The 11438-nt window shown below is 43.1% G+C and overlaps 1 protein-coding gene across 2 annotated transcripts; it reads right to left on the reverse strand.

The window, feature by feature from the left end:
- Positions 1 to 452: 452 nt before the first annotated feature.
- On the reverse strand, positions 453 to 11091 carry DHCR24 (24-dehydrocholesterol reductase). Of its 2 annotated transcripts, none has more exons than XM_075037179.1 (9): positions 10791 to 11091; positions 9311 to 9466; positions 8793 to 8898; positions 8402 to 8520; positions 8048 to 8311; positions 7167 to 7310; positions 5992 to 6189; positions 5058 to 5236; positions 453 to 2755 (listed from the first exon to the last, which is right to left on the reverse strand). In XM_075037179.1, exons 1-9 carry the CDS (start codon positions 11019 to 11021, stop codon positions 2602 to 2604), a joined length of 1551 nt encoding a protein of 516 aa, XP_074893280.1. In that variant the 5' UTR covers positions 11022 to 11091; the 3' UTR covers positions 453 to 2601. The 2 variants fall into 2 exon arrangements, with proteins under 2 accessions (XP_074893280.1, XP_074893282.1); XM_075037181.1 differs by having other exon boundaries at positions 9311 to 9444; positions 10791 to 10893.
- Between the last annotated feature and the right edge of the window lie 347 nt (positions 11092 to 11438).

The following is an 11438-nucleotide window of genomic DNA, read 5'->3' on the forward strand; positions in this document are numbered from 1 at the left end:
TGAAGTAGCTATCCATGTCAACAGCTGTAGCACCTAAATCCAAAATGGGGTTTTGTTCTCCTTGGACAAAATGTCACGGGAAAAGAATGAGGTGGGGCAGGGGGGTGGAAATCAGGATAATTGGCATCATGAGGCAATGTGGAGTTAGTGGGGCATAAGGGAAGGGTTAAGGCTCAGCTATAAGGTGTTTGTTTTGTACAGGTGTGTCTCGGGCCACAGATAAGAGTAGACTTGCAGTCTTGCAGTCTTCAAAGACATTCCTTCAAAGCTGCTTGCAGCACTAGGGTCCTCATCTCCGAGCAGCCTCACAATGCCTCTGGTCTCTTACCCAGGCAGCAGCTTTTCTCAGTAATCGCTGACCATTTGTAGCAATACAATAAGCAAGAGAAATGATAAGCAGAACTGTTGAAAAGTAAATAATCATTCATTAAAAGACACCACTTTGAACAGTATGCTGGCTAGATCTTTATTTTAAACAGCCCATACAACCAAAAATTAAGAGCAACAGCAATTATGCATGTGCATGTGTGTGACTGATACAGTTACAGTACCCAATCACGACATACAAAGTTTGCCAATAAATTAAGAAATGAAAAAACAAATACAGTGCATACCTAAAGATCATCAGTAGAGAAGTGAGAGAAACACAGCCTAAGTAAAAGTATTTGCACATCCTCTAGCCGTTTTAACATCGCCCCTTAAAAGCTAACCCAACCCATTCTTGCTCTGTGCAGATCATCTTAAGAGCACTGGGCTAAATCGTAGCTTTGCGCCAGGGACAAGGAAACGGCTCTCGTGCCGCTTCCCTCACAGGGGCAGGAGGGCAGGTTACACCCCGAGAACCAGCGTTTGCCTTCCCGCGTACCCCGAAGCCTGGAACGGCGTAGCAGGCGCTCCTGGATCACTGACACAGCTCCACCTCCTGTCCGGCTCCGTGGCTTGGGCAGCACTGCAGGCCCTCTGCATTGGCTGCGTCTCCCCTTGGCAGGCTGCCCCTGCTACCAGTCCCCTGCGGGGGATTTTAAGGGGTACCTTATTTGCACACAGCTTGCCCAGCATGCATCACTGAGTAACAGGTCAAGCTTATTCTTGTTACTGCTTTATCATTGGTTTCATCTGGACCATAAACATCCATCTATCAATAAATAAAATCATTGGTTTAGCACTCGTATAAAAATGACAACGCCTCCCACTGGTAACTGTTTAAAAAGTTCTTCATGTTACCCCCTATGCAAGCCTCAAGAAAATTACTTTCTTTTCCCTCGAGCTCAGTAACGTTTCAAGTAACAATTTAGAGTACTGCTTGGACAAGACACGGGCTTGGTTCGGAACCGTGTTTCTGGCTACGGGGTCAAAACATTTCCACGCTTCTACGCTACACTGTACGAAGTGCGTGACTGTGCCGTTTTCACCAGTGAGCAGCAGAAGGGGAACTGAACAGTACTTGCTGTTGATTTCCTCTCCAGGTGACTGAAACAGTCCTTTTACAAAGCCTATCAACCTAATCCAGCTAAAACGAAAAGCAAAAATGTCACTCGAGTCAGAACCAAAGCCTGTGTATATCAAGATTCACAACAAGAGTTCTTCTTATCCAGAGCCACTTGCTCTAACAAACCTCGTGTAAAGCCTTGACTTCCGTTTCCTACTGGCCAGAACAGAACGGTCTGAAAATAACCCACGTCTTCCTCCAACTGCGTATTTATAAGGCACTAAAATTAAGCAACAACCAAAACCCCCGCCAAAAAAAAACCCAAAACAAACCCCAAAAAATCCAAATAAACTGACCCACAACAAGTAAAAAATGAAATTAAAACTTGGCTATATGAAATAGCAGCAATTTTTTCAGTAGTCTATGAAGCCAGAACATTGATATTTTGGGGCAAAAAACCAATGCACTGTTAGCCAATTACAAAATACCTAAAACCTACATTCACTTACACTTTATAATCAAAATCAGTACAAATCTGATAGGCACAAGTAAAAAGCATTTTCTTCACACCTCAATGCTCAATTTTGAAACTGAGGCCACCATTAGGGAGTTTAACTGCTCTGCTGAGATTATGGTACAGTACAACCCAAGCAGTATAGTACCACACAACATCATGCAGTGCTGTACAGCCGGAAGATTATGGTACCATCGCTAAGCTGTCCTACAGGTTACCGACTGGAGGCAAATGTTTTTAACATCATGATTAATTTGACAATGCGTTCAGCTTTGGCACCTATTTCTGAGCCCTCCCTACCATTTTCAAAATGTTAAATATAGCTATAGTATACAGCTGGTGTAACTCCAGTGTCTTCATCCTTTCCAATTATTTTTCTTATGCTTGGAAATAGGTGAATTCACCTATGTCACTACATTAGATACAAAGGCTAGCACTTAAGATTTCTTAAAAACAATCACTTTGAGTTTGGAAAATTGGTTTTAAAACATACGAAGAAATACTAAACATAAATTCATAAAGCAGGAATTCATACCTTTAAACATCAACAAGAATGAGCTTATTTGGAGAGCAATAAAGCTTTTTTTTTTTAAAGGATATACTGACTAACTATAGGTAAATTCATTTTTCCCTGATTGCTTGATTAGATCATCCAGGCTCAGTGCCTTGCAGCTTTGCAGATTTTGTCATACACTTCTGGAAAGGCATCCTTGCAATTCATTTGCTCCCTCAGCTTGTGGTATAACGAACCATCAAACATATCCCAGAACTCCTCACGGGTCATATAGCAATCCGCATACAGCATCTGGAAACTGGAGAGGGGAAAAATAAAAAAAATAGAGAGACAGAGATTCAATATTAATTGTGCCACAAGATTTGAAATAGATTATTAAAAAAAAACTTCAGGGCAAGCTATGAATAGCAAATATGAAACAAAAAAACCCATCAAAAATGCTTTTTAAAAACAAGCAAATGTAATTGCTCACATGGATTACACTGGGACACTCAGCCAATTCTATTTTGTGGATTTAACATTACCATGATCTCTTTTGCAAGAGGAAATAACATGTAATGGTGAAAACAGCAGTCACCACAGTTGTTTTGGTGAAGGGGAAGATGGGAAAAGAAAGCAATTGAAATAACTGTTGCTTTTAAAATACGGTTCAGAACACTTCTTTAGCCATCAATGTATTCATACTTTCATTAGTTTTGCTACTGCAAAGAGAAAAGGAGAAGGACTAAAAGTATAAAACAGTGGTTCATGTTTAGGCATCCTAACCATCTGCAGTCAGATCTTCTGGCAACTTGTATTCTAGCAACCTGTGTTCACAGGAACACAAGTCTAGAGAGAACTTCAAAAGTTCCCCCAAATCAAGAGTCTGGCTCCTTGCACCGAAAACCACACATAACCTAAATTCTCCCTGACAAATACTTTTCTAACTGCTTTTGAAAGCCTCCTTTCCTTTTTCTCCCATTCGAAACCTTTTAATTCCAGCTTCAAAAAAAGGAAGTATTTTTTCTGCATGCTTTCTTATGATCCATGGAGGTACAGTCATGGCGTCTTGTATTAGCCTGTGTTACCAAATGCATTCAAGGCAGATGTAGCAATACATTCTTTGGCTTTTTAAGATTTCTTTGAACCGGACATTGAGAATACAACTAGGAAGGCAAAAGCCTGCCAAATCAGAGCAGGCCAAGAAGATAAATTTATAGTGTAAATGAAGCACAGTGCAACAAAAGTCCATTTACAAAAATAAATGAAATCCTTATGTAGCTGTGGACTCTTCCTTACTTTCATATTGTGCTCTCTAAAATGCAGCTAGCATCAGAGTACAGCAGTAAAACATGAACTATTACATAAAAGCTCTATTGTTGTGTGTGATTACGAAACTGTAAGATTAAGCATTTATCCATTGTTCGTTTCCCAGTGACAGGTAGAGAATAGACAAAACTTTGTTAGTAAAGAGCTTTAAATTAAAAGCTTAATTTAAAGTTAATTAAAAAAAGCTTAAAATTAACTTTCGGTTGCTTTGTTCTCTGGCAGATCACTTATTGCAGCTAAAAGTCATTTACACTCTCCAAATCATCTTGAAGCAGACTCACCACTGTTACTCAGCCACACGGGATATAATCACTGTTAGACTGAGAAGTAGGTCAAAATAGAAATGTGGATAAATTGTACTGATGGTGTAAAAATACTGTGTAGTTGTTGTTTTGTTCCTGAGAAACAAGCCTGTAACTGCTTCTCCACTGACACTACTACAGCAAATCAGGCTGGCATGAGTCTGTGACAGATGGCGGGCACATATCTCACGCCTACTGCGGTCCTATGTAATAACAGTCGGGGCAGGGAAAAGGAAGCTATGGAAGTACAAGTTATGAGGGAGGAAAGACTCCCACCACCGCACAGGGGCTGCAGGGAAGAGTCAAGGCTGGCCTGCCTGTGCAAGGACACACCAGCGCAAGGACGGGGCAGAGCTGCAGCATGACGCTGCAAGGACTGCAGGGAGCAGAATGGTCCCAAGGGCAGGCGGGGAAGCTGTCCAAACTTTAACAGCCTGTGGGATTCCTGGAGGGACTGCAGCCAACTGCGGCCAAAAGCTCTGAAACGACCTGAAACAAGTCAGCTCCAGTATGCAAGCTCAGCGGCTGCCTTCCCGAGGGCTGGGCTAGCCAGCCTTGCTAAGAGCGGTCACCGACCCACGCTAACGCCACTTCTGGACAGCAATTTGTTTATGTACAGTCAGCACAGACCTGCTGAGGTCTTTCTGCACCTGGTTGCATGGATGTATTTTGTTGCAGCAGAGACTCTACTCCTGCAGCAGCCTGGAGCTGAAAGAATGCACAGGCGACCTGAAGCTACCCAGCTCCCAAATACGTTGCAAGAACTTCAGCCAGTGTGCTCATCTGTTTGGTTTTGCAATCAAATGATGGAAGTAAAATCATATTTAAAAATCATAATATCAGAATTAGTAATTAAAATCAGTTTCCAATTATTGTGGTTGTTAAATGATTGCAATATTGAAGTGCCGTAGGATTAAATAACTGTGATTAAACCACATGGCAATATAAATTATATGGCATTATTACTATTCTAAGGAGTGGGATCCTTACCCATGCACACTTCTTACAAACTTCTCCATTTGCCTCATTGAAGCCCTGGCCTCAAATTGTTTCCTTTTGGGCTCTCCATAAGCTCCTATATCCACGTAGAGCTCTGTTTCATTCCCTTTTGGGTGGACCATACCAGGATTATTGGGCAATATGAAAGGACATAACCAAAGAGGGTACACCTGCAGAGGTAAGAAAACACTTTATCACTTACTTTTAACAAAACAATCCTTTAAGCTATCTCCTAGTAAAGGTAACAAAATGAAGAGTTAAGAGGACTTCTTCCCAATTTGGGATCGAAACTTACACAGCTATTCCTTTCCAGTTCTCTTGCTGTGGTTCTTAGCTCCACTTTCTAATGACGATAACACAAATAGATCCAGATGCTCAGAATATGTGCAATGTCCTCCTAGAATTACATCTCCTCCCCCTTAAATATTTGAAATTAAAATAAAAAAAAAAATCCCTGATCCCGAAGCAACAACTGAATACACTTTCTGAGTAAAAAGACAATGAAGAGTTTTCTTTTCCAGGTCAGTCCAAAATTGAAATTTCCAAGTTTGTACTTTTTATAGTAACCAAAATAAATTCAGAAATAAAAGCAAGAAAGGGAGATTAATTCCCACAGTTGGGGTTTAGTGAGACCACCAGAGATTTCAGGTGAAAGAAAAATCAGTTCAAGTTTTATTAAGTGATGAAACCTTTTAGAAATATTTGCCTTCTACTAACATTTGAATCTCATGTTTTTATTCTTTTTTGAGAAAGCTGTGTTGATTTCTTCTGCCGCCTTGCATCACAGACTCACAAAGCACAGTACTACCCAGGATACGATAATGACCTTTTACACAAGCAGACTATTACGCCTTGAGACCAACAGTCACACCTCTTATTACACACAGTCCAAGATTCACTACATTTTAAAAACACGTGATCTTACATTAAGGTCAGCATGGAAGGTTTGGATAGATTTCTCAAGGCTCTTCATTGGCACCAACATGTCCTGTACAACGTGGTGTTGCTCGTACAGCTTTCGAATAGCTTCTCCTTGGGTGAGTTTTAACAAAGAGATTTTTGGAGGAACCATCCAGCCAAACAGGTAACGGAAAATGGGGTTATTGCCAAAAGGAATGATATCCTTTAAAGAGGAAAGAAAAAAGTTTGACTTAAGAATGTGTAAGTGAACCAAAAGACAATACTTCAGAATCCTCAGAGCAATATTAAGCCAGATTTTCAATAAATTTGACTGCTGCTACTTTTGCTAAACTACTATAATACAAATACGAATAAGTAAGAGAGGCCTGTACCGAACTTAGCTACACAGCCTTGTCCTAAGCCTCCTCTAGTTACAATGATTGATTTTCAGTCATATGAATCACAACACACTCAGCTCACAAATACGTTCAGAGAATGAAGTTCAGAGAACAGTAGGCTATTATCTTAAAACAGCTATTCCTTAAAACAGGAAGGAGCACGTAAGAAGCCAAACTTACACAACTCTTGCAAGAATAAACACATATAAGGTCAGGTCTTAAAAAAATTGTAAAGCTGTAAATTTTTAAGTACTTCCTGCACAGCCAACTCCTGTTTAACGTCTCCAGGAGCTGAAAGGATCCAGTATCTCACGCCAGAGATTCAAAATTTCACAATGGGAGTATTTCAGAATGCCAAATAAAGTTTTGCGTAAATGTACATCACAACGTATACTTTATGCAATTCAAATTAATGACCTTACTGTATAATTAGTGTTCTGATTTTAGGCAGGGCAAATTTTCAGCCATAATTTCACATTCATGTTTCTTCCACTGTCTGCCTTTGGAAATCACTAAGTAGCTATAAAAGCTTAACACTGAAATACGTACTTAAGGTCTGAATTCAGAAAAGCACTAAAATGGAAATTAGGAGGTTATAATATAACACCTTATATATAACAAAGTGCCTTTAGATTTATTTTGCCCAAACGCAGGACTTTTAAATTTGCCATAAACTTCACTGGTTTTCTCTGCCATGAAAGACAGAAGTGTGGCGAAGGGGAACAAGGTACATTTTACCTACACCGTGAAAGACCAGAGTACCTTCCTGCAGATGTTATTTTAGTTTTGGAACTGGTCTTACTTGGAGCTCCCAGAAGATACTGCGTGTATGTCTATGGTAATAATGTCTTGAGGGAATGTATTCTACTCCAGTCCTGTCAGCTTTCAAATACTTCTCCACATGCTTAAAGAACCACGGCTTGTAGTAGTTGCCAATTCTGTTTATCTACAAGAAAACACGCATTCATTAGCAAACACCAACACAGGTAACAGTTACACCTTACTAGACAACATTAATTATGTCCCCAAATTCCGTTACAGTGAAGAATCAATGTTATATCCTCTGTGACAGTTTGAATGAGACTGTCACAAAAGATTTAGGGAGCCTTCACTTCTCCACATGCATGGCTCCTTCTTACCTTTCTTGCTATTAAGGTTTAATTTAAATCAGGCTTGCTAAGGCTTGCCTGTTACAAGCTGATTAAGAGACCATGAATGTGACAGAAATGGATACCTAAAATACTGATCTCTCAACCCATCATTAATCCAAAGTCTCATTATGGCAGAGGAGAAACATTTGGGTTGAGGGTTGCAGTGAACAGTTAGCATGTCCCTCCTGTAAATGTCCCTGATGTGTTTTACCAACATTAACTGTATTAAAAGCTTGCTGCGAAAAGCTTCCTCCTTAGGTACTGCAATGAAAAGGCTGTAGACAAAATTATTTGCTAGAATAATGAAATCAGTGGGTTATTTCTTATCAATTGAAGAGATTTCGAGTACAGGCTCTGTTGTAGTAGCAAAGAGCTGTAATTTAAGATATTCTGATGGACAGATCTAACTTTTAATCCCATGTTAAGAGATTGTTCCAATCTTATAATGATTCTGGCTTTACACTGGCATATTGTACAGCTTCAGTTAAACTTTGGGGGCATTTTTTTTTCTTTGTAATTTCCCTTTAGTTACCTTGCTTTGCTCAGCTTCATCAGTCAAGACTCCTGTCATGATGACTGCTTCTTCCAAAGAATACACAAGTCCTTCCACAAAACTATTCTCCTTTTTCTCAGATTCTTCAGCGAACTTTTCACAAATCTTATGCAGTCCTCTCACAGGCTCATAATGTATTTTGACATATTTCTTGGCAGGAATCATTTTTATTTCTGCTGCAACCAGGAAACCCAGAGTACCACAAGACCAAGGCACTGCATAAAATAGGTCTGAATTTTCAGTCTGCAAAAAGTATGTCATACTAAATCATATATCCATACCGATAACTGTCAACCACATTGTAAATGATAGCAAAATAACATTTTGTCTTACTGGTGAACATCTCACAAGGCTTCCATCAGCAAGAACAAGTTCATAGGCCACACAGGTGTGTTGAAAAAGTCCATAGATATGGGATGAAGACTCAATGCCAGTTCCCATGATCAGGCCACCTTAACAAGAGAGCACATAACAAATCAAATGACACACACTCCAAAATGGAGGTGGTTTACGAGAAGAAAACCTCACTTTTAAGCTCTGGGCATGACTTTTAAGACAAAAAAAAAAAAAAAAGGAAGTGCTTATAACATAAATACCACAATAGAACATAAGGTTCAACAGAGTATTTCCAGAACCTTTAAAATAATGCAACATGTTACTGCATAAAAAGCTAATGAAAATGCAGCAAAATCAGTGAGTCTCTTGTCACCACAATGACCCTTACCTACTGTAAGATCATCAAGCTCTGGTACCACAGGAATAGTCCAGCCCATGGGATTCAGGTGTGCAGTCAACTGGCCCATGGTCACCAAAGGTTCCACACGAACAACCTAAAAAGCAAAAAAACCCAGTTCCCCCAAAAAAGGGTAAATTAAGTGTTCAGCATTAACGATGACAAAATATGGCTAACTGGATTGTACTTCCATCTGCTATCAGAATTCAGAGACTTACTTTCCTAAGAGCACTACTAAAAATAGTTGAAACTGTTTAGTGATTCCTCCTCTGCCTCAACATCTTGCTGCTCAGTCCCCAAAACCATAAATCAATCTGGTCTTTCAGACTTCGGCACATAAAAGCTAAGCAATTCCATATGCTGTTTTTTTGGATAGAATGATCCAAGCACACATTGTAAAACCTGAAATTTGGTGGGTCTACTGGTACAAAAATCCTTTGTTCTTTATGGAATCTAATCTTGTCTTCAGCTACAAATACGGTACAAAAGCTTTGTGATGAATTTGTTACCTGTCTTTCCTTGTCCACTTCCAGAACATCCATTAGGTTTATCATGATGTTCTTATGAGTCTTCTTATACTTCCCAACACGAAGTGATACAGTCAACCAGCCAGGCCGGCCAGTGCACATGTACCTTTTGCTGCCTTCATTTTTCCATTCCCGAACCTGCAAGAGGTAACAACTGAACTGACGCTGTAAGGCATACACGCCTTACATTGTCAATAATGTATACCAGAAACATTTTTCCCTCACTGTGAAAAAGCATTCAGAAATGTTACTCATCTACGCATGTTACCTGCAAGTAACGAAGAAACTGGATGTCTCTATGTTGAGTAGTGACGCTTTGGAAGTCTCTCTGCAGACCTCTGAACTTCTAAATAAAATACAACTAGAGGGGTCTGTGTAGAGGAAGCATTCCTAATACCCTGTAGCTTTGGGGGTTTTTTAGAGATGGGATTCAGAAAACTAGAATGGAAGTTTTAAAAATCCACAGGAAAACCTATACTCAAAGGGAGGTATTATCACTGTCATAAATAATGTCAGTTCTGTGAAGTTTAATGAAACAATGCCTCCTCCTAAACATACCAGAAAATGGTCTGAGCCCGAAAATGAACAGGCAAAGAGAGAAAAGTTGGGAGGGAAAATTTCTAAGCCATACACATGATCCATGAATTTTGCAAAGCCGCAGTGGTTAACATTTGGGGAAAAAACATCAGTTGCAGCATTTTCTTCAAAGCTCGACTGCTACTACAGCTGGTGATAAAAAAGCCAACCTCAAACCCTCAAAGAATAACTCCGTGCACATTAATACCCATCTGTAGCTGCAATGAACATGACAGGCAAGGAAGAGAACAGAAGCAGACGTGACAGAATTATCATAAATATTAGACAGCACAGAAACATTAAAGAAATCTGCATTTCAGGGTGGAAGAAAAGTTTCAGCTCCCCTTCAATCGTCTCTTGGAACCAACAATGCCGAGAAGCCGGGTGTAAGTGGTATTGAAGCACGGTATTAAGCCAACCCTTCAAAGACTAACATTTTCACGTTACACCCGCGCACACACGTACGTGCCGGAGCCGTGTGAGCGTACAGAGAGGTTCACAGCACGTCTCTAAGGATGTTACAAGGACAGCAGCCGGACGGCCGCACCTGGACTTGCCAGCTGTTGACGCCGCAACTTCGCCAGAAGTTTCAGACGGGGGAAAAAAAAAACAACCCCAAACCCACAGGAGCAGAAACACCCGCTGGCTTTTGGTCGTTTCCTTTTTCCCGCTCCGGCTGCCGTAACCGGATTCGAGGCTGGATTTTGACCCGGCTGCTCCGGGAGAGGTGGCGGGGGACCGGGGCGGGGGGGGGGCCTGGCCGCCAGGCCCCGTCCATCGCCGGTGCAGACCGCAGCGGGGAGGCAGGCTGGCAAGGAGCGGGACGGGGGACGAGCTCTCCCCCCGGCCCGGGGCGGGGGGTGCGGGGGGTCCGGCCGGGTCTCACCTGCGCCTGGATGTGGCGGACGCGCTGGGCGTGCTGCCGCGGGGCGCTGTGGAGGCGCCAGACGGCCCAGGCGCGCAGCTGGTAGTAGACGTCGAAGAGGATGGAGAGCGGCAGGAGGAAGAGGCAGACGAAGACCCAGCGGTGGTGCACCAGCACGGCCTCCAGCCCCCGGTGCCTCACCCACAGCAGCAGCAGCAGCAGCCCCGCGCCCAGCGACCACACCGGCGACATGGCGACCGCCGCCCGCACGCGCTCCCTCACGGCCGCCGGGACCCCTCCATACCGCTCGCGCGCTCGCCGCCCAGCCCCGCCCCGCCTCCCGCCCCTCCCGCCTCCCATTGGCCCTCGCCGGCCTCCGCCGTGAGGCGAGGGGAGGGGAGAGGCCAATGAGAGAGCTCCGGGGAGATCGGACCAGGCGCTGAGCCCGCCGATTGGCTGCGCTCGGCGGGCCCCGTTCTCCCCTCATCGCCTCGGCCGCCGGCCCCCGCCCGGGGCCCGCTGCCCCGCCGTGGGCTGCACCTCGGCCCCCGGGGCGGCGGGGGGGGCCTCGGCCGGGGCTGGTGGGGGGCTCGGGGCAGGGTCGGAGCCCCGGCCAGGGGCCGGGGGGGGGTCCGGGGCAGGGTCGGAGCCCCGGCCAGGGGCTGGGGA

Source organism: Buteo buteo, chromosome 10 (assembly GCF_964188355.1).
Source record: "Buteo buteo chromosome 10, bButBut1.hap1.1, whole genome shotgun sequence".
In the NCBI taxonomy this organism is placed as follows: Eukaryota; Metazoa; Chordata; class Aves; order Accipitriformes; family Accipitridae; genus Buteo; species Buteo buteo.

Excerpts from the sequence above, each read along its gene's own strand:
- DHCR24 (XM_075037179.1), bottom strand. The coding sequence starts at position 11,021 with ATGTCGCCGGTGTGGTCGCTGGGCGCGGGGCTGCTGCTGCTGCTGCTG. Across the intron at positions 8,312-8,401 it reads GCCTTGTGAGATGTTCACCA|ACTGAAAATTCAGACCTATT; the intron begins GTAAGACAAAAT and ends TACTTTTTGCAG. Across the intron at positions 6,190-7,166 it reads GTATCTTCTGGGAGCTCCAA|GATATCATTCCTTTTGGCAA; the intron begins GTAAGACCAGTT and ends TCCTCTTTAAAG.